This window comes from Mastigoproctus giganteus, chromosome 3, assembly GCF_048544385.1.
Source record: "Mastigoproctus giganteus isolate SK-2022 chromosome 3, ASM4854438v1, whole genome shotgun sequence".
NCBI lineage: Eukaryota > Metazoa > Arthropoda > Arachnida > Uropygi > Thelyphonidae > Mastigoproctus > Mastigoproctus giganteus.
Genome location: NC_143577.1, coordinates 12,439,299 through 12,463,649, shown reverse-complemented (window position 1 = coordinate 12,463,649; position 24,351 = coordinate 12,439,299). Strand labels below are relative to the sequence as shown.

Below are 24,351 nucleotides of genomic sequence, written 5' to 3'. Positions count from 1 at the left end.
TTAAATAAAAGTTGTATTAGATTATTAAACTATTTTATTAAGTGGAGGACTGGGTGTTGTATGGTTCCACCAGTTGTTTGAGATAGCCATGAATTTATGGATGAGGGTATAATATTTGATATCTTTGTTTCCATGAAATAAAGATCACTCAAATGGTTAAGTAATGGTAATCCAGATTAGCTTAAAAAAAAAAATAATAATAATAAGTTAATTATACAAATGCAGCGGTGCAGATGGACTGCCAGTATGCATGAGGTTTTATCTGTAGTATATAGGAATTTTGCCAGTAGGAACAACGAAGACATATTTAGACTACATTTTGGATATTATAAACAAATCCTGGAAATTCCATTCCATTTTAGGAACTGTGTGTACCTGCTGGATGGGCGCAATGAAGCAGAATGATAACCAGTGTTCTCCCCAGGACCTATCGAATGGGCGCACTGCCCGACTAAAATTTAAGCAATGTACCGTATGGTCTTGCTCACTGATCTCGATCAATATTAACTTGAACATACTATGCAAAGTATTAAACTTCCCCGCCCAGGCTAAAATTTAAGCAATGTACTGTATGGTCCTGCTCACTGATCTTGATCAATATTAACTTGAACATACTATGGGAAGTATGAAACTTCCCCACCTGGCTGGAAAAATTTTCTGGGGAGGAAACTGATAACTATTGGTATAAAGAGATATTCCACAGGAAGAGAGAGTTTGCAGAGTTCGAAAACCAGTTCTATATAGGGGACCTGCTTAAGGTATTTTAGGCTTAAAAATTTGAATAATCTAAACAATGTGAAATATCCTTTCTCAGCTGGCATAAACTAAAGGACATATTCAGTAATCCCCCCTCCAACTTAATACTGGAAATAACACAGTGTGACAGCATCCCATAGTAAAGCATAGGGCAAAATGTTTTGTTCAACACATGGCTAATTCCGGTTATTCTTTACAAAAGCTGATTAGATTACATGAAATAATGCTATTTTTTTTTTTAGAAAACACTTAGTTTTTAGAGAAATCCTTAAAACTAATAGAGATGTCTCATAGTGTCACAGTATCCCATAGTAAAAACTAAAGGACATATTCAGTAACCCCCTCCCTCCAACTTAACACTGGAAATAAGTGTGACAGCATCCCATAGTAAAGCATAGGGCAAAATGTTTTGTTCAACACAATGGTTGGAAAATAAGTTGCCTCAATAAATCTTTATTTCTAGTGGTATCTTGGTCAAAATGTGTTTAATTACACATAGTTAAGCTATTTTAATTGATTAATCACTTTTATTACCAAAATCCTGTCCTTATACAGTACTTTTTGTTGCAACTTCATTCTGTTGGTATTTATCATTTAGTTTAAAAATAAAGTAGAGAGCAGGATTTTCCTCATTATCAATGTCCATAAGCTTCCTGGTTTGACTTTTGTCGTAAAATGTGTATATCAGTCCACATCAGTTTGGTCCAGTATAATTCACTGTACCTGGTGCCTGACAATTCAGTGTAGTGACAATTTGGTTCATAACAGTTTGGTGTATTAGACAACTTGGTGTATCACAATTTGGTAAAAGACAATTTGGTGAATTCTAAGTGAGAATTCTGTGTTACAAAGCAAGACTAAAAATGCAAACTTTTTAACATGCTGTGGTTGATTTAGTGACCACAGTTTTCTTCATTGATTTCTGGTCTCTGTGAAGCACCAAATTGTCCCATGTACACTGAATTGTTGTACAACAATCCAGTGTACATGGTTGTTGTAGCCACCAACAACTGTTGTGCAATGAATTGTCTTCCACCAGAATGACTTAATCCCATACCATGTTTGAGATAATGGAACCATGGAGGAATAATAATACATTACAAGTGGCAGTAGTTGTGTAAATTTAAGGTGGAGATTGTACTGTTCATCAACTGAGGTTGAACACTAATATCACTAATGATATATTAGGTTGTTTATTGAGATGTTATGCCTTTTGTAGTTTCAGAGCAGAATGAATTATTTAATTTTCAAGATTTTCATTAGCACGTCCTAATTTTGTTTTTTTATCGAGAGACATTATTTGGTATATCATCTCAGTTGTTATGAACATATAGAATTACTGTTATACTGCCAGTGATATTTTTTCATTATTGCTAGTCATGTTTTTGAAGCAAATTGCATGGAGAGAGAAGTTGATTTCTTTTTATCCAAAGTAGAGGCTTAGAAAAGGGTAAAATTGTATTTGAAGAAAACTGTTATTATGTAATTTTAGAATTCTTTATTACAACTGAGGACACAGAGCCAGACAACCACTTGGGATTATAGTCTGCTGTCTCAGGTAGAGGGAGTGCAATTTTTTCTAAGTTGTTTTAAGTTTTTCAGTCTACACAGTGCATATTGGCCCACAAACATTGACAGTGCTTGACGAAATCATAGGAATTAGCACAGTATGACATGAGTAGATGATGTACCAAAGTTGACACAAGCAATGCACTCTAGAGCTTCTTATATTTATAGAACACAAGCACATTCGATTTAGAAGAGTTCTTTGTTCAAGAAAAATTAGACATTTTTAAGTTTAATTTCCTAATTAATTAATCGCTTTTTTTCCTTTTTCACTTTTACTTATGCAATCCTTTCACAATCCTTTTGCAAGCGATGTTTTTGGTTCTATTTACTTGGAGTGAATTTTTTTAAGGAATTTGTAAGTTTTGTAAAAATGAAAAACTAGGTGCATAAAATATTTTTAAAAAAATTAATTTTTCCCATTTTGACTTTATAGTTGAACATCAGTGTGAGATTATTAGAAAAAATAAAATCAAGATCAAAATATTTTAAAACAGTGAATGAAGTATCGTAAAAAATATAAAACCAGTTTTTTTGTGATATACTTATATCCTCTGCATTTATGTACATATTAGTTGATTCAGTTTCATCTTGTGTAAGTACATATCATCCCAAACTATCTTCATGGCAGCGTAAATGTTTGCATCTTCCTAGACTAATTTGTCAAATTATCATAAATATGAACAACTGCTGTTTCTTATAAATAAGGTTGATAAATGGCACCATGTCACTGTAGTTTCAGGACAGTCTGCATATCCAAACATGATTTTTTAGCATTAGTAGAGGCATTTGATGCAAGAAAGCATGCTTATGCAGCATCAGCCAAAAAAAAAAAAAAAAAAAAAAAAAGTAACATAAATAAATAAAAATAACCACTTCCACTTCACCCCTCTGTTCGTTCGAAATACCTGTCCAGCTGAGCCTTAAACTTATTTAGGCTATCAACTTCCACGACAAGGGATGGAAGTCTGTTCCACCCACCAACCACCCGCTGGCTAAAGGCAAATTTCCGCACATCTATCCTACATCTGTCTTTCCTCAATTTGAATTTATGCCCTCTCAGGTGATTTTTCTGAGCTAGAGGAAGAATCCCATCAGCATTGAGCATGCTCAAACCATTCAAGGCTTTGTACACCTCTATCAGATCACCCCGCTGGTGCCTAGTTTCCAGACACTGTAATTTGCAAAACTTAAGCCTTTCTTCGTAAGAGAACCCCTTTGTCCCATTCACCAATCTAGTTGCCCTTCTCTGTACTCGTTCCAGCAGCTCTACATCCTTCCTGAAATGAGGCCTCCAGGCCTGTATACAGTACTCTAGGTGTGGCCTGACCATTGCCTTATACAAGGGAATAATCACCTCCTTATCCCTGCTAGAAAAATTTCTATATATCATTGACAATACACCATGAGCTACTCTTGCAGCTTGTCTGCACTGCTCAGAGAACTTCATATCTGCCTGCACCACCACCCCCAGGTCCCTTTCATTCTCTACCACTGTCAGTGTAGTACCACAGAGTTGATACGTTGCTCTGGGGTTGCTGTTTCCCATATGTAGTACTTTACATTTGTCAATGTTAAACTTCATTTGCCACCTCGAAGCCCATCTGCTCAACCTTTCCAAATCCTGTTGCAGCAGCATAGTGTCAGTAGTGTCCTTGACAACCCTGCCAACCTTTGTATCGTCTGCAAACTTGGACATTAAGCCTGATATACCATCATCAATATCATTTATAAATACAGAAAACAATAAAGGCCCCAATACTGAACCCTGAGGGACTCCACTAATAACATTAGTCCACGATGAGCAGTGTCCATTGATTACCACTCTCTGTCTTCTCCCCCTCAACCACCCCTTTATCCATAGCAGCAACTTGCCTCCAATGCCACACTGCTCCAATTTGTGCAGCAGTCTTCCATGTGCAACAGTATCAAAAGCCTTTCTAAGATCCAAGTATATAATATCAAAGTTATTCCCTGCATCCAGTTCTTTTGTGACTGCATCATAGTATCCAATCAAATTGGTCAGGCAAGACTTCCCTTTAACAAAACCATGCTGTGTCCTAGCTATAACTGAAGTCTTGTCTAGATGATCCTGCAGTGCTTCTTTCACCAGTGCCTCCATTAATTTTCCGGGAACAGAAGTTAAACTCACAGGTCTATAATTACTTGTGTCAGCCTTTGATCCCCCTTTGTGAATTGGGGTCACATTTGCACATCTCCAGTCAATGGGTACCTCCCCTGAGTCCAAGGAAGCTCTCATAATTATGGCTAAGGGTTTGCTTACCTCCTTTGCTGCCTCCTTTAATATAACTGGATAGATCCCATCCACCCCAGGTGCCTTTCTTGTGTTTATCTTCAACAATTTCTCCTCCACTTTGCTCTCAGTTATTACAAGATTCTCTAGCTTACTGCTAGAGTTGAATACACCTCTGGCATTCCCCTCGCTGAATAACTCCTCATGTGTGAATGTCGATGCAAAATATTCATTTAGTTTGTTAGCTACCCGAGCAGGGTCATCAACAGTTGACCCATCGATCTCAAGTGGACCAATCTGATTCATCCCCTTCCTTCTAGAGTTTACATAAGTAAAGAACTCTTTGCTGTTTTTCTTCGCATCCCTTGCCAAGGATCTCTCGTAATCTGCCTTCGCCTGCCTAACCTCCTTTGTAACTTGGTTACAGATCAACTTGTATCTATCATAGGCATCCGTGTCACGTGTTAATTTGTATGTATCCCATGCATTTTTCTTCTCTGCCATATGCCTCATTAGTTCATCTGACAACCATTTAGGCCTAAATCTTGAACAATATTTCTTAGTTGGTATGTAAAGCCTAGTAGCTTCCACGATAAGTTCTTTGAATGCTTCCCATTTTGAATTTGCTGTTGGCAATATCATCAGTTGATCCCACTGTATAGAATTTAAATACTGTCTCAGTCCATTGTAGTCGCCTTTACGAAAGCAATACCCCTTCCCTTTACCCCTAATGGTAGTTACCTCTTTGAGTAACTCCCACTTCAGCACACTGTGATCACTGCCACCAAGTGGTTCATTTATCTGCAGATTCTGAATGCATGAAGAATCACTACTGATAATCAAATCAAGAGTATTACTCCCTCTAGTTGCCTCCCGAACATGCTGATGTAGAAAACAATCATCCAATAAATCCACAAAAGCCTTGCTACTGTGTGAGTGACCAGCCCCCAAATTCCAGTCAATATCTGGGAAATTAAAATCCCCCATTATAAGACTCTCTGATTTACTGGCCCACTATTTCTCCGAACAGTTTCTTATTATACTCATCAGAGTCATTAGGCCTATAGCACACTCCTACTCTCAATTTTGATCTCCCAATGCTTATGTCACACCAAACTGACTCGACACTGCACTGTCCAGCGATGTCGACTGGCTTCACTTCCTTGGATTTTATGTGTTTCTTAATTAATAGCATAACCCCTCCTCCCTTCCTATCCTGTCTATCCTTTCTGTACACATTGTACTCCCCAAATTCCAGTTCTGCATTTCCTATATCTGTGTGACACCACGTCTCTGAAATCCCCACAATATCTGCCTTTGATGTTTTGAGCAATACCTCAAATTCATCAAATTTATTTACTAAACTCCTAGCATTGGTGTACACACAAGTATACATGCACCTGTTCTTTTTCTTAGCTACCCTAACACAACCCATGTGTTTACTTGTACCCCAATGATTCCCAGCAGTCTCTGAAATATCCTGCATCTTATTTTCCAGGCTGCGGCTCATTCCAATAGAAGCAGTGCAAGAATCACTTTCACCTCTGCCAGTGGCTACTGTTAATCTATTAGTCCTTGTATCCCCCCAATCTAGCAGTTTTCCGACCCACCTAACATTGCCTCGATAGCATCAGCAAACATTCTTGCACCCTTTCTATTTAAGTGTATCCCATCCCTGTAGAAGCAGTCTCTCCTGTTAACAAGTACAGACCAGGCTGAAAAAAATTCTACCCCTTGAGCCCTGCACAATCTTTCCAGGGCCGAATTGATTGACAGGGCTCTCATCATATACTCCCTCCTATCGTGTCTGGGCAGAATTGCAGACACTTTCAATTTCAACCCTAATTCACTGCTTTTTTTCATCAGTGACCTGTACTTGTCAAGTAATTCCGCCGGTCTCCTACTCTTAATGGCATTAGTGCATTTGTACTAGCTAAAATTAATATTTGCTAATATTAATATAAAACAATTTATGGGATTTTTAAATAATAATTAGTTTTCTTTGCTAGCAAGAATACCAAAGGTACAGTAGACTTCTGGTTAACTAGGGAGGTTGGGAAATTAATTTTCCCAGATAATCGATTTCCTGGATAAACTGCAAAGTAAGCAAAACATCAACATTATGAATGGTATGCACTTAATATAAAAAAAAAAATTGTATACTGCCAGCACTATCTGAAACTGCAGCAAATCGAATAAATTTAACTTTATTCTTTATTAAATCTCATATAGTTTGTTCACCAACATTATATTTTTTCATTAAAGCTGACATTCCATGACTTTTTTCATGTTTACTGATGAGTTCAAGTTTTTTATTGTATTGAAAGAACAGTTCTTTTTCTTTTTAACATGATGGGTAACTTTAAAACTATGTATGTACATAGTGAACAACTGCAACTCCCACTTACACTCTAACTGATGAACAATGAATATTTACCTGTTTGTGTGCACATGCACCTAAGGATTGGAAGAATCCCTAAGGAACAGGATTGTATAGTAGACTCCCAGTGGCAGATTAAGGATTTATGAGACCCAAAGTGGTATTCTTTTTTTAAATATTTAAATTTAAAAATAAATTATTGTAAGTAGGTACTATAATTGATTTTTTTAAAATTTAAATCAATTTTTTCTCATCTCCGGTTAACCCACAACCTGGTTAAACTGCCCCTGGATAACTGGGAGTCTATTGCAATATCAAAAGTAGAAGGCAGAGTCCCTGCAGCAGTACAAAAATTGCTAGTAGGGCAAACATTATTGAAATTGATATAACATGAATTATCGTTTTGGTTAATATGAGATAAAATTACTTATATTAACCAAAATAAAAGGATATTTTTAAGATAAAATAAAAGCATTCTATAAAATTTTAAGATAAGTAATGAAAGATACAAATTAAAGCAAAGTTTAATAAGTAAATAATACTCCCAAATCACACTTGGTGGTTGACTACATTACCAAGAAGGGGTGCTACAACAAAAGTTAAACGTAATTAGCAAAGAATCAAAATCGCTTTGGAGTGATTTTGATTATTTTATTTAGGCTTTATTGCTTTAACTTACCACCAAAAATTTCTGTTAATACTCCAGTAGTATTTTAGTTGTTAAAATAAAATAATTTCAAAATGCTCTGTTGTATGCTGTTTTGAATCAATTTTTCAGGGTATAAATGGAGTTTGTTTTAAGTGTTGATGGCCCTTTCTCTAACCAAATTTTTGAAAAATTCATGTTGATGCTTAAAATTATTTGAAATATTAAAATTTCTATTCAATATTGTTATATGCATTCTTATGGTTTCTGTAGTGGTTGTATATAAATAAATTTTTGTGTTGTATTTGTTACAAGTGCTTTCTTTTCTTTTTTTTTTTTTAGCTTGGGATCAGTCAGATAAATTTGTCAAGATTTATGTAACACTGAAAAATGTTCAAGGGCTTGCAGCAGAGAATATTGAAACAAATTTTAAACCCAAGTAAGTGAAAAAATTAGTTATGTACACGCACACATACATATATATATATATAACCATATAAATAAGAATAAGAGTTAAAATAAAATAATGCCAGCAGTATGGTAAGACAAGAGTGAAAATAATCAAAATTAAACTTAAATCAAACTGGGGGGGGGCGGAAGAGAAGGGTAATAAGAGTAAAAATATTGCAGTAGAAACTCAAAATAATTTAGAAAATCTAAATGAAAGAATAATAATTCATTGTGGTCTCGACAGAGGACCACAAGGCCACTAGGCCTTGTGGTCCTCTGTCGAGATGGGGCATAATGGTCTGTCTATTTTTGGTTTATTTTATTGTAGTGGTTAACACCTCTGTTGGTGATATTTCACATAAATTTGGACCTGGTACCCATCAGAGGGGGTACTGCTAAATTTCTATTTAATTGCCTTTCAAAATTCAATGAATTATTATTCTTTCATTTAGATTTTCTAAATTATTTTGAGAGTTTCTACTGCAATATTTTTACTCTTGTTACCCTTCTCTTCCTCGCCCCCCCGGTTTGATTTAGGTTTAATTTTGATTATTTTCGCTCTTGTCTTACCATACTGCTGGCATTATTTTATTTTAACTCTTATTCTTATTTATATGGTTATATTTCAAGCATCATGTAGAGGAATATGCTTTTTGCTGCCTCTGATGTATGCTGTACTATTTTATTTTATTATGAAAGATTCCGTTTCCAACTATTTTAAACGCTATTCAAATATATGTATAATTATATATATATATATATTATATATATATATATTATATATATATATATATAAATGAAATTGAGCCAATGATAGAATTTTGGTACAATCATACACAAAAAAAAAAAAAAAAAAAACCTTGCCAAACTAATATGATATTATTATTATTAGCCATATGGTGTAAGGAAGCCTGAGGCTTTTGCTGCACCAGCCAAAAAAATTTTCTCCCCAAGAAAGAGAAGAATGATGATATCCAGCTCAGGACCCTGGTGTGCCAAGACTATACTCACCAGATGTGAGCCCCTGGGGTTATGGTAATTAATAAATAAATTTTCTTTTTATACTCTAACATGATGGGCTGGCTATGGTCCTGGTCAGCATATGCAGATATAGACATGAATAATGCAAGATCGTGCCAATATGGTCCACAAATTTTGCTTTACCCATTGTTTATTAGTATTAGCAAGGAAGCCCATGGCTTATGCTGCACCAGCAAAAAAAAAATAATAATAATAATAAATAAATAAATAAATAAATAAAATAATAAGAAGAAAATAAAAAAAATAATAAGAGAAAAGGAAACAACCTATGCATTTCCCTCCTCCTGTAGGTAATTATCCAGCTGACCTTTGAATTTCCCTAAACTGTCAGCCTCTACCACCCATGTAGGTAACTGTTTCCAGTAATTTATAACTCGCTGGCTTAAAAACTTCCTGAAATCCAGTCTAAACATCTCCCCTGATAACTTGAAATGATGGCCCCTAGTTCTAGAATCATTTATAACCGTGAAAATTTTGTCCTCATTCATTTTATTTATGCCTCTCAGAGCCTTAAACTCCTCAATCAAGTCTCCTCTAAGGTGACTAGTTTCCAAGCTGTGCAACCCACATATTCGACATAATTGTTAAGTTATTGGCTAAATTAAAACAGTTATGGTGAATTTGTAAATTCCTCTGGCCCCAGCTATACGAAGAAGTAAAATGGAAATTTATTATTAAATTATACAGTCTAACTAGGCATTAAATAACATGTATTAATCCTTCCAACAACCATAAAATAAGATACAAATATATAGCATAAGTAGTTTTATTTTCTCACCAAAACATATTTTTCGTATATCCTTTGAAGGTGTATGTGAAGTGGCCAGTGGATATCTTAGAAAGCAGGTTACGTGATTTCTACATTGTAGATGAAATATAATATACAGTATATACACATGCAGCTTTATATTTCATTCATAATTCTCTTCTGTGACCTACATTGGTAATTTACAATTTGGAACTTGTCAAAACCACAAATCTGCTAACTTCTCCCAAGAAGTTCAGATTAACTTATCCATCAAATATTATGTTCACACATTGAGTTAAGGGAAGCATTTATTCTGTTACTGATAATTATTTTACTTTTGTAACCATACATTCAAAACTCTTATCCATGCCTTACAGTGTTTCTTTTACATTGACTTCCAAATTGCTGTACTAGAGTATACAGCAGCAACAGACAGCCCCATTACTCAAGTCAAACCTAACTTCCAGTGTGCATAATTTCATACATCCATTGGTTAACCTTTTAATTTTCAGGTTCACTTCTCAAAATTTGCATATTATTTTTTTATTTTGGCACTAATCTTTTCCAAAAAAAAAATGTCAAATATCTGTACTAAATATTTTCAGGAAGAGTTTAAGGAAGACTAAGGGAGCCTGTTATTACTATCGAAGACTTCTTGCCAGTGTCATTTGGATTCTGTATGATGTGCATATTCATGAAAGAGTTAATATACACTGCTCATCATTGAAATTTCTCCATCTAAAAGGAGTGTACATTTCAGCTCAAAATAAGTTGAGTGGCAGATATTGATGTAGACAAGAAATGATTAAGCTTGTGTATCAATTTGCTGTTAAAAATGTAGTGCACACACATGAATATGAAATATTGCCTCCGTGAGCATTGATACAAGCAGCCAAATTAGTATTAGTATCACCTGGCTCAAGGAAACCTATGGCTTATGCTCCACCAGCTAAAAAAATAAAATAATAATAAGAAAATTTAAAAAATAAATAAATAATAAAAGAAAAGGAAATAGACAACCTATGCATTTTCCTCCTCCCATAGGTAACTATCCAGCTGACTTTTGAATTTTTCCAAACTGTCAGACTTTATCACCCATGTAGGTAACTTATTCCAGTAATTTATAACTCACTGGCTAAAATAAAACTTCCTGCAATCCAGTCTAAACATTTCCCCCTATACCTTGAATTTATGGCCTCTAGTTCTAGAATCATTTAGAACCGTGAAAATTTCATCCTCATTCATTTTACCTCTCAGAGCCTCAAATACCTCAATCAAGTCTCCTGTAAGGTGCCTAGTTTCCAGGCTTTGCAATCCACATATTCAAAGTCTTTCCTCATATGGAATCCCCTTTGCCGATCTCACCAGGCAAGTTACCCATCTTTGGACCCTTTCAAGAAGCCCAATGTGCAGTCTCCATACTTGAACACGGTATTCCAAGTGTGGTCTAACAATAGCCTTATATAATGGGATTATGACGTCCTTATCTCTAATAGCAAATGTTTTATAAATCATCGATAGGACACCATGGGCCTTACTTGCAATCTGTCTACAATGATCGGAGAATTTCATGTCTGACTGTATCATAATACCCAAGTCCCTTTCCTTCACTACTGGCTTTAGCTCAGCTCCACCAAGTGTATGTTATTTTGGGGTTACTGTTCCCCAGGTGTAATACTTTACACATTGCTAGATTAAAGCATAGCTGCCATTTCTCTGACCCTCCCCAAAGTCTATCTAGGTCACTCTGAAGCAGCTCTGCTTGGCAGTGATCATTAAGTACTCTACCATTCTTTACATCATCATGCCCTCTATCCCTTCATCAATGTCATTTATGAAAATCAAAAACAACAGTGGTCCCAATACTGATCCCTGGGGAACCCAGGTATCAGTATTGGGACCACTTCTTACATCAACCCAATCTGAGGAATAACCATTTATCACAACCCTCTGTCTCTTGCCCTGAAGCCATCCTGCTCTCTATCTAAGGATTTTCCCTTTGATTCAAATCTGTTCCAGCTTATAAAATAACTGTTCATGTGGGTTTGGGTCAAATGCTTTGCTGAAATCCAAATAAACAAGTCAAAATTATTCCCTAAATCCACCTCATGAGTGACCATGTCGAAATAGTTAACCAGATATGTTAAATATGATTTGCCTTTTATAAAACCACGCTGAGTTTCCTTCAGAATTCCATTTCTATCTTAATGATTTTGAATTCCACCTTTGATCATTGCCTCCATGATTTTCCCTACTACTGAAGTTTGCCTGACTGGCTGGTATTTTCCCACTTCACTTTTATAATCGCACTTATGTGGAGATACGTTAGCACTTTTCCAATCCAATGAGATCACTCCTGAGTCCAGTGATGTTCTCATAATTAGCCTCAATGGTTCAATGCATTCACTTGTCACCTTCCTTAAGATTATAGGGTATATGCCGCCATCAACCCCAGGAGTCTTACTGGCCTGTAGGCTTGAAAGTTTTTTCATTAAATAACCATGTGAAATTTCAATATCATTAATTACATATTTTTCAACTTCACTCCCAGAATTTCTCATTGACATAAAGGGTTTTTCTTCTGTAAATATTAATGCAAAGTAACTGTTGTTCATCTGCAACATCAGCTAGGGTATCTAGTACTATCCCACGTCCATTACACAAGGGTCTGATCTGGTTTGTCCTTTTTCTTTGCATTATATATGTGAAGAATTCCTTATCCCTGCTCTTTGCCAGCCTAAACTTTTCTGTGGCACTATTACAAATCACTTTTTAGTTATAGGTATCTGTACTTTTTATTGCTCTGTAACCTTTCCATGCTGTCTTTTTCTGCTCAAGTAATCAGGCAACTTCATTATTCATCCAACTTGGAATCCTCTTTGTGTAGTAATTTTTTAATGCCATATTGGTGGGCTTTGCACCCTGCTTGCTGCGCTTGCTTCTTTTGATAAAATAAAATACTTACAGAAGCTTTTGATCTGTGTCTCTCTTCCTCAGCTATGAATACATAAATACGTTACTATATCTATACAGGCCTGACATAGCCGAGTGGTCAGAAGCGTGAGTGCAGTAGCACGTGCTCTTTAAGTGGACTGAGGTTCAAGCTCATGACTGCTAAATACGATTAAAGTTTGTATCAGTGTAGATACACCATAGACAACTCTTAAAGAAAAACTATGATTGTAGTGTGAAAGGCATCATTTCATCTGTATCTCATATTGCGCTCATCCTTCACAAGTTACTATGTATTTCACTACCTCGAATAAGTAACGCTCCTCTAATAGAGGCACCACCACCCAGATGGCACCATTTCAAAGGTAGTTGGTGTTTCATCGGTGGATGCTTTTCGCACTACGATCGTAGTTTTTCTTTAAGAGTTGTCTATGGTGTATCTACACTGATATTATATAGATATAGACTCTTAAACCCTTAAAATATTAGGCCTTGTTGCATTTGGTTTATTTAAATAAATATGTTTCGTATGGGAATCAAGAATGGTACCGCATGGTCATGTTAGATAAACATAGTGTGTGACCACGCTTAAACAGAAGATTGTTTTACCACAGTAAAACAAGCTTCTATTATATTTTTTTTGTATTTGTTACATAATACCATGTAACCTGCATCTCTCTTCTCCCATTGGCTTAATAATCACTAGGAGAAAAATTATTTTAATGTGTAGAAAGATTCAAGGCTTCTGTGATTTAATTGTATTCGCTCTCTTTGCAATATATACCTAGTTAATAGAGTCCATGTAGCACCTTAAGGCATTGTAATTTCCTTTTCTGAAATTATAACCCATTCCTTTGCCTTTAACTACTGCTACCTTTCTCTTCATTGCCCACCATAGAACTCTGTGATCACTTCCTGCTACTGGTTTCTGTACTGTCAGTTCTATTGAGTCATCTAGTTCGTGGGCGATAGTACTTTCTCTGATATGTTGGTACAAATAAAAATCATCTAGTTGATAAAAAAATTTCGAAACCCCATGTGGAGTTTTCTTCCCGTTTGCTCCAATCAATTAGATGCAAATTAAAATCACCCATAATAAGACATTCACACTTACTTGCCCATTCCATTTGCATGTAGAGGCTAATCTTCACAATCACCTGGCCTGTAGATTACTCCCACTCTCATTATACCTTTCCTTTTATCTCACACCATACAGATTCTATACTAGCATGCGAAACGTCTGAATCCGGGAAAGCTTTCGTCGTGTTTTGATAAGAAGTATGACCCCACCACCCCTTGTTTGTTTGTTATTTGGTTTTTAGGAGCATTAGCAACTAAGGCCATATTGTTCTAGGATATGCGGTGGTCATTCCCTGACCTTTCCACATCCTCCGTATTTGGTTGTCACGGGCTCGAACCCCGGTCTAATCAAGAAGCATGTGCTATGCAGTGTTGCTCCTGCCCACCCGGCTACAGAGGTGCCCCATCACCCCTTCTATCTGCCCTATCCTTCCTAAATACATTGTACATACCATACTGAAACTCATCATCCCTCATCTCCGGGTAGCACCACGTTTCCGTAAGCCCTAGTATGTCAGCCTTACTTGTCATAACTAGCAGTTCGAATTCACTCATTTTATTGATGACACTTCTAAATTTACTGTATAAACAATTAAGACTAAGTGTTCTTGTATAGTTAACTACCCTGACACACCCCTTTAAAGTTATGTAAGCTCACTTTTCTGGCATTAGCTACCTGCTCATTTGAAATGTTTCTGCCCTGAGAACATCTTGTTAATATATTCTGTTGCAGTAAAACAAGAACTCTTGAGGTATGTACAAGTGTTACTTTGACCAATATTATCAGATAAATGCGTACAGTCAGTCCTCGTATAACACGTGTTTACACTACACGAATTCGATCATACATGATTTATAAATAGGGGAATGATGTCGTATATAACACAAACCAAATTTGCTTAAGCATGATTTGCCTTTGTGTTTACCAGAAATGGCAGTCGAACGTGGAATCACCCCAACTGAACGCAACACAATAGGAATGAAGAGAAGATTCTGAAAATGTATTTGTTTTTTATATCAGTGAAGGAGAAACACATTTGACCATAATAACGTAAAAACCCACACAATTCCAGGGTGCCTCCGTAGCCAGGTGGGCAGGAGCAGCAGTGCATAGCACACGCTATGCACTGCATAGCACACGCTTCTTGATTAGACCGGGGTTTGAGCCTGTGATCACCAAATACGGAGGATGCGGAAAGGTCAGGGAATGACCACCGCATATCCCCAGGGCAATATGGCCTTAGTTGCTAATGCTCCTAAAAAAAACCAAATCACAATCACACAATTCCAGCTATCGATATTATCGCAATGCAATTAGATCGAGTTTACTACCAGTTTATAACAGTTTCCACTAGTAGAACGCAACTGGAAATTGTTTTTATTGTTTTATGGTAGTAACCCCCAGAAATGTGCTTTAGTGAAATGTGAGCTAGTGAGGTGTGTCTCTGCCTTTACGGTGTTGTTTATTCAGTTGCTACATGCGTGCAGCTTTGTTTATGTTTATTAAGCGTGCCTCCTTATTTTGTAATTGTGCTTTATTCCCTAAAAATGAGTAAAAATGGATCCCCAACAAAGTGATTCACCACTAAAGATGTGATACTATTCTTGTCCTCAAGCAGCTTTCTCAATGCACCACTGCAGACACTGATGATGAAAGGTGTCAGAGGCAGGTGAAACAAATGGCAAGAGTGCAACCCACTTCTCACAGTCATTTGCTAATTGTGCTTTACACAGGTGGGACAGAGATGGCATTATAATTGACATAGGCCATTCCTGTCTGGCCATCTGCCAGACAGGAATGGCATTATGATATAAGACAGGAATGGCATCACAATACCATTTCTGTCTAACAGATCTGTCTGCTATCACCAGTTGGTAGATTTGTCAATCTGTTGCATTATGTTGACAGATTTCTTCATTGTTGACATTAGAAGAATGACATTCTTATGATCCCAGCAGAGCCCTGGTGATATGTTGAGTAACTTCCTGTGCCTGTTGTTGTCAGTGGCATCCAACCATTTGGCTATTATTGCATTCATAGGAATGTTGATTTGTCACGTTGATCATCCAGCTTCTGACAACCCCCTTCAAAGTCCATAATGTTGCCGTGTGTATTTTTCTGCTTTTTTGTTTACATCTTTTTCCCATGTAAATAAAATATTCCTCTGTCATAATGGTAATATTTATTGGCCATTCTGCACTGCTGATCAGCTTGACATGCTAATCATTTCTGTCCATATATGTCACAATTATGCATGCAAATTTTCAGGTAAATCTGCTTATTCTTTTCTAGGTGGAACAGTTTCAGTAATCAGCAGTATTATTTTCATTTAACAGTCTGCATTGTACTTTATTTTTATGCCGATCTGTAAAAGGAATTGTAAATGGGTTGAAGGTTACAGACAAGACTTATACAAGATTTATATTTCTCTGGGTTGTAATTTTCAGGAAACAGGAAAGTTGTTTCAGGGATTACAAATATAGAGAATAAATGAGGAAGAATATAGGTTTGTGAATTTAGAGTTAAATTTATGAACTTTGAAGGCTGTTGCCAGCCCAATCCTCAGTCCATCTGTGCTATTAAAATAGTACATATCCGATAATTTGGTTTATTATAGTCTCAGTAGCTGATATGCCATAAAAACCAAAAGAAAGCAAACAAACAAGCACCAGTAGCTGCTAAAATAAATAATAATCTTTATTTTTTTTTTATGTTTATTAGGTTTCAACAGTTTTCTGCCAAAAAAAAACAGCACCAATTTTTTTCATAAGTGCTTTTTATTTCTTAATTTACTTTCCTTCTGGTTCTTATAACAAGTTTTCACTGGCTTCCAAACTCTCAAACATCTTTGCTATTAGAATAGTGTAGAATAACCACCCACTAAAAAGTAACCTTCTTTATTAAAAAAAATAAAAATAATAATTTATAAAAATTAACCTGCTTTATTGCATCTCTGTGTCAATTTTTTTTCTGCCCACAACCTTTCCTGGCTAACAGGGTAGTTATGTGAAAATGTATAACTCAAGGGCACTTGTTTTTACTTGCTATTTACTAATAATATATATATTTTTTTGGTAAATAAAATGCACTATGTATCTTCTTTTTTTTTGTTTTTTTTAGCTTGCTAAAAGCATTTGTTGCAGTTAGTATATACCTTATTTCCCCATGTATAAGATGCACCTTAATTTTGGGTCCCGAAATTTGAAAAAAAAAAATGTATTACATAAAGTTATTGAACTCAAGTTTTATTCATCATAAAATTCATACAACTCATCACTGTCAAAACTCCCATCCATTAGCTTGTCCTCATCTGTGTCTGATGACGAATCACTGTCTTCATATATTGCCTCATCCTCAGTTCCATCTATGGCATTTAAAATGCCACACTTCTTAAATGACTTGACAACGATCTCAATCTTGATATCATCCCAGGATCTTTTCACCCAGGTACAAACTTCTCCTATAGTTGGTTTCTTCACTCTTCCTGCTGGTGTCAAATTGTCCCCAGAAGACTTCATCCATTGGTTCCATTTGTCTCTCATGTCAGCCTTGTGAAGGGTTTGTTAATGCTGACATCAAGTGGTTAGAGCTGGGATGTCAAGGTATGACGGCAAGTTTTGTTTTTTGCTCTGCAGCAATCTTCTTTGTATTTTTTGTTATGTGTGCCCTGAACTGATCAAGCACCAACAGGGCAGGTTTGCGTAAGAGCCCACCTGGTCTCTTGCTCCAAACTTTCTCAAACCAGATCATCCCATCCTGGTCCATTCAACCCTTTTCCTGAACGTGGACAATCACTCCTCGAGGAATGTCTTCTTTTGGCATTATTTTGCGTTTGAAAATTAGTATAGGAGGCATCTTGGTTCCTTCGGCACAACAAGCTAGAACAACTGTATAATGGCTCTTTTCATGTCCACTTGTCTTCACAGTTACAGTTTTCACCCCCTTCTTATCAACAGTTCTGTTACTTGGGACATCAAATTGAAGGGGGACTTTGTCCATATTTGCGATCTGTCTCAACTCAAACTGATGTGTCTTCCGACATTGAATGACAAAACGATGAAATTCAATGACCTTCTGCTCATAGCTTTCAGGCATCTTTTGGGCAAGTCTGGTGCGTGTACGCATGCTTAGTCCATTCCGTTTCATGAACCTGAAGCACCAATTGTGTCCTCCTTTGAAATCAGCAACTTCTTTTTCATCAGCAATTCTTCTTGCCTCATGCTTGAACCATCTTTGTGGACACAGGAATTCCAATTGCCCTTTGCTCCTCAATCTATATCTTCAATTCCCTCTCTAAATTAGGCCATTTTGCTGACTTGCCTCTAATGGCCTTCTTCTGCCATGGCATTTTCAGTAGGGTTTCTTCTTTCTGTAGCCAGTCTTGGATTGTTTTCTCAATTGGAGGAGGACCAAACTTACGTTCAGCAGCACGATTTCCATTCACTTTTGCAAACTGGATCACTTTTAACTTGAATTCAGCACTGTACGAAAATCTTTTCCGAGCCATTTCTGGGCAGAACGTGGCAAAACGTAACCTAATATACCGGTAACAAGTGCGAAACAATGAGCGCAAAGACAACAAGCAGGAAATGCAAGTAAAAAAAAATCTACAACCACTGTATAAGACGGCACCCAGTTTTTAGACCCCAAATTTTTCGAAAAAAGGTATGTTTTATACATGGGGAAATATGGTAACCATTTTTGGAACTATATCTGAAAATGTTGATTACCAGAATTGTTTGAGCCATACAGTTTTTGATAAATAATTGACTTCATTTCTGCTGGTTTTCCACCATAATTATTTCTCAGATTTTTTCCTATTTTGAAGTCCTTGGCATACAGTATATACTTTTTTGTTATTATTCATTAATTTTTTAAATCAGAATTTGGTTTTTACAAGTATTTAATTATTTACAAGTGTTTAATTATTTTTTAATCCCTCATCTTTTAGCTCTATGGAACTTCAAGTGACAGGTTTGGAAAACAAAAACTATAACCTTACCATTAAAAATCTAATGAACAGGATTAAACCAACTGAAAGTTATCATAAGGTATTTATAATATATTTCCTGTTCAGATTAAACAAGTTTATCAAAAAAAATTATAATTTTAATATATTTATTGTGCATGTCTTTATTCAAAGAAGTTTCATAAAAATAAAACACTGTATGGATAATTAATTATTAAAACAGATTTTACTGTTTTTTATATTTTAATAAGGGTGTATCACTGGGTAGAAAACCCATAAAAATTGTTAATATTTCCATGACATATATTTAGAAATATATAGAAAATATGCTGGAGTACCTCAGACTAGAGTTAATTCATTAGAGATACTGTGAACATGGCTGGTAGCAGTATAGACACTAGATACTGCTAACAGGCACTTGATATTCTTGAAAGCTTGGCCTCTGCACCTGATTACAAGCATAGGAGAGTATAAACCAGGGCAAATTCATGTCCAAAAATAAAATCAATTGAAGATTTTCTCTCCCTCCCCCTGCAGTGTTTTAGCAAACACTAGGGGAAGGATGCTGGAACCCAAGAATTAAATTATATGGTAGAGATATAAAAAGCATGGTGCTGAGGGGGGGGGGAGAGAGAGAGAGAGAGAGAGAGAGAGAGAGAGACTACATGCTTTCTCTACCACACACACACACACACACACACACACACACACACACACACACACACACACACACACACAATGAAGTGGGGAAGTTCAGAGACAAGAGGAAAGACTTACACACAAAAAAAATTAATATTTCTTGTGAAATTTGGCTGATTAGTTGTCTGTAAAGGAATTTGAGTTGGGTGCCAGAAAGTTGATATTAGTTCAAAATATTTTTAATGTACAGTAAACCTTCAGTGTTCATGGGGGATATGTTCCAGGAAATTAGCACAAATATCAAAACTACAAATATTAAGAGGCTTATGGAAAAAGGTGGTCAGGTGGATCGTTCTACAGAAATCAAAGCAAAGGTTCATGATGAATAAGAATTAACATGTAATATATGTAATAACTATGCTTATTATAACAAAAATAAACTATAAACAAGTTCATATGAAAAATGAGTAAAAAATAAAATACAGTAAACTTTAAAGTGATAAAATAATTAACTACATGTGATAAACAGACAAAATTGTATTTAAATGGTTCCTAAATATATACAGTTACTGTGAAATGTTCCAAATGGTCAGATAATCTTGCTCTAAATCTAATGACATTTGGTATTTCTTTGGGTTTTGTTATTGATTCTAAAGAAAGCAGAAAGAAAAAAAAAAGGAGGAATAATATAAAATAAGGTTTAAAAACCCAGATTAGCATAGCACCTTAACCAGAAATTGATATATACAATGTTTTTAACCTAGCTAAATTATAAAAGATATTTGGATATTTTAAATATAATACTTACAGATTGTTTGATAGAGGGCAACATGTAGGAATTATCAGCCCTTTTATGTAATAAATATTAATAATGAGGGAAGTTACCAGAACACACAACTGAAATCTCTTCTGCTCTGCTCAGTGACAAAACTGTTATTTGGGGGGTGGGGAGTGGTTTACATTCCTGCTGCTGAGGTTGTATCTGGTGGGTTTTCAAAAATTTACACTGGTTTGCACTTGATTTTTAAATTAATTATATTCATTGATAATTGTAGGTAATCAATGCAGTTATTTCTATAAATGCTTTGTTAGTGATAATGGCCTATGTATATCAATTTTTCAGGTAAAAACAGATATGGTAGTTTTATTTTTGAGGAAAGAGAGCCCTCAGAACTGGGCATATGTTACAGAAGCTGAAAAGAAGGCCAAGGATTCAAAGTAAGTACCATTTTGACATTGAGATGGCAGTAATTTAATAAAAATGTCATTTGTTTTTAAAATACTATTCACAAAATTTGTAAATGGGATATTCAAAATTAGCCATGTTTTGTAGGCTTCTCACTTGATAAATGTATATGTAGTTTCTGTGTACTTTGTTTTATTGTTATCCTTCTCTTAGGTATAAACGAATTTACTCAACTTGCCATGATTAATAGAGGAACAGGTAGCACTATTCAATATCATGATAACCAAGCAAACTTCTTCTAGCATCCCAAACCCCATTGTCAGTGACAACTAAAATCGAAAATTAACCAAAACTGGTAATCACAGGATACCCTATGCCATTAGTGTAATTTACAGGCAGTTCTCGCTTTACGATTCCCCCCCCCCCAGTAACAACAAAAGGCAAAATATGAACATTAATTGCAAGAAATGAATGCTAAACATTCATAAATACCGCATTCCAAACTACGTGCGTAGCTATACAATACAGTGTACCCTGCTTTACAATATTAATCAGTTCCAGAGACACCGTCGTATCGTTAATATATCATAATGTGAACCTAGTAACACATTGTTATTGACCTTAAGGCCATATAAAAGGTCATGAGTGTGGTCTGTAAATTGTATTAGTTACCAATTCAAATCATTGAAATGCACTACACTTTCATCGTTATCATATGTTCTGTTATAAGAATCAATTTTATATACCTTTGTGATATTTTTCTAAAGCACATTTCTGGAGGTTACTACCATAAAACAATAAAAGCAATTTGCACTTTCCGGTTTATTGGGCTTTTCTGTTACTGCAAGCAATTATAAATGGGCAATTGTATAAAAAACCTAAAAATAAATCTTCAGAATCTTCTCTTTATTCCTTTTTTTTTTTTTAAGCTTCGTAAACGTGTTACTCCATGCAAATCGTGTTAGTTGCAATTTGTGTGCGCCGTTAAAAAATGCTTATGCATGCAATCGTGAAATTTATAATTAAAAGAGATTATCTTGGAAACAAACACCTCTTGAAACATTTCTGAAGAAAACAACTTCTTGTGCAACAAACCAACTTGTGCCAAGCCAATAATGAGTGATCAAAGAGTGTGCATTTAGTTGATGATGATGAAGAAAAAACATTCTTTAACATTTGTAAGTCGTAAATAATTTCTCTATTATTATAATTTGCTTGATTTTACAGGCTTCATTTTCATTTCTTTCGATAAATCAATCATTGTTTAAATTAATTAGCTAACTAATTTCATTGTTAAGAACATAACCCCTATTTTTAACCTTATATCTTTGGAAAATAAATTCCCACTTTACGAGTTTTCGCTTTATGAGCGTGTGCTAGGAATGAATTAACTCGTAAAGTCGAGAACTACCTGTATAATATTTGACCTAGTTTGATTGTTTATCATCCCTTAAATATTTTTAGGACTCGTATTTTTATACCTGGAATAGAAGTGAGTCCTATTTGTCTATCATTGGCACAAATAATGCAAATAGGCATCAACACAATGAGCGTGTTGTCAAATTCCCTCATGGGTAGCACAGCACTTATAGTTGCCTTCTGTACATCATGGCCAAAGTGGTCCGACTTGGATAAGGGATTATGGATCAAAAATTTATAGTTTTTTAATTCCAGCGAAACAAACTGACCACCATGATGCTTGTTTGTGGTGTTGTATTATCACCAAATGCATTATAACTAGTTTTGGAATCCATAACATTTGAATCTAATTCCATTTTACTATCTGATGAAATATAAAAAATTAACTCAATGTTTTTCATTCCTGCATATTCTGTTTTTCCCTTTCACAATTTCCTTATTGATGTCCTAGGTTTGCATCTGTGCAAACCCTTTACAATGAAACTTTTCATACCTTTTTTTAAAATTTTCAAAATAATTCTTTGGCAATAAGTTCACCAAGGGCAACATTTCATTTACCATATCCTAGCTATCCTATTTTATTTTAGAAAGTCAGTGTACTGAACACTGGTTTCTAACAGGTTAAACTACAACAAATCTTGGTGCCTCTGTAGCCAGGTGGGCAGGAGTAGCAGTGTGTAGCATACGTTTCTTGATTAGACCGGGGTTCAAGCCCGTGAGCCACCAAATACGGAGGATGCGGAAAGGTCAGGGAATGACCACCTCATATACCTGGAGCAATATGGCCTTAGTTGCTAATGCTCCTAAAAACCACATAACATCAACAACAAATCTTATTTCAAAAACAAAATTTTAATTTGCTTTTCTGCTGAAAATGTACTATACTAACTAACCTCATTAGACACAAAGAACGTTACTGCTTTAGAGTGCCACCTATGCAGTTGATTACCACTCTATTGTAAAAACAAAGTTTTATTGAAGATAGTATAGATATCAAGCACTTGTCCCATTTCCTCTGCTTTCCTTCACAACCCACGTTTTATTGACTGCTTAAGACATATTCGTGCAGAAATTGTGTTAAAGCCTACTGAAACAACTAAAGATAATATCTTCACCTGTGTATCCTATTATTACCCACTTCAGTTTCTATCCTGTTTAAAATGTGCTTTGATAAAGAAGCAAGAGGTTTTAAGATTTTTGCTGTCTTATGATTACAATTATGAATTTGTGTAGAATACTAGAACTGTTTCTTTCCTCTTTACTATAGTACATGCATTTGCATATTTCACTTGTCCTGTAGTAATTACTACTTTTCAATAATTATTATTTCAGTTGTTATAATTGTATATTTTAGTTTTGTTGTTAACGGTGATGGTTTATCATATCAGATTAAATTTATTTGCTCAAATAAGTTTATTCTGATTTGATAAATATATCCCTTTGTCCATAACAAAAGGTAGTATTGTCTTTTCCTCTTGTATACTGTAATTATCACAAATTTTGTGGACAGATCTAAATCCTTTTTTTATCCTTTAGCCAGGTGGGTGGGAACAAACAGACAGGGCAGCTCAAAAGTACAAATTATTTTTCAGCAAAATCAAAGGCCATATACTCTTCACATCCATTGATATTCCAGGGAAAATGCAAATTATAGTTATACACATCTTGATTTTAATCATTTTGCAGTCAAATACAGTAATTCAAAAATAACTTCACATCAAACCTCTACTCTCGATTGCCTATAACAATTTAGTATGCTCAAAAGCATATTTCCATCTAATACAGTTAGTCTCTTCAATGTCATTGGCTATAGATACATACAAATAATGCATAGAGAACAATAGAAATCATATAAAATCATAAAGGAGGCAGCAAAGGAGGTAAGCAAACCCTTAGCCATAATTATGAGAGCTTCCTTGGACTCAGGGGAGGTACCCATTGACTGGAGATGTGCAAATGTGACCCCAGTTCACAAAGGGGGATCAAAGGCTGACACAAGTAATTATAGACCTGTGAGTTTAACTTCTGTTCCCGGAAAATTAATGGAGGCACTGGTGAAAGAAGCACTGCAGGATCATCTAGACAAGACTTCAGTTATAGCTAGGACACAGCATGGTTTTGTTAAGGGGAAGTCTTGCCTGGCCAATTTGATTGGATACTATGATGCAGTCACAAAAGAACTGGATGCAGGGAATAACTTTGATATTATATACTTGGATCTTAGAAAGGCTTTTGATACTGTTGCACATGGAAGACTGCTGCAC

The 24,351-nt window shown here is 35.5% G+C and overlaps 1 protein-coding gene across 1 annotated transcript in view; it reads left to right on the top strand.

The window, feature by feature from the left end:
• The window catches only part of LOC150087721 (calcyclin-binding protein), a 52,877-nt gene that overhangs the window by 18,196 nt on the left and 10,330 nt on the right, over positions 1 to 24,351 (top strand). Inside the window, exons 3-5 of the mRNA XM_090369918.1 lie at positions 7,945 to 8,041; positions 18,826 to 18,925; positions 20,606 to 20,700. Of these exons, the coding sequence (XP_090226044.1) occupies positions 7,945 to 8,041; positions 18,826 to 18,925; positions 20,606 to 20,700 (292 nt within the window). The remainder of the gene's footprint in view (positions 1 to 7,944; positions 8,042 to 18,825; positions 18,926 to 20,605; positions 20,701 to 24,351) is intronic.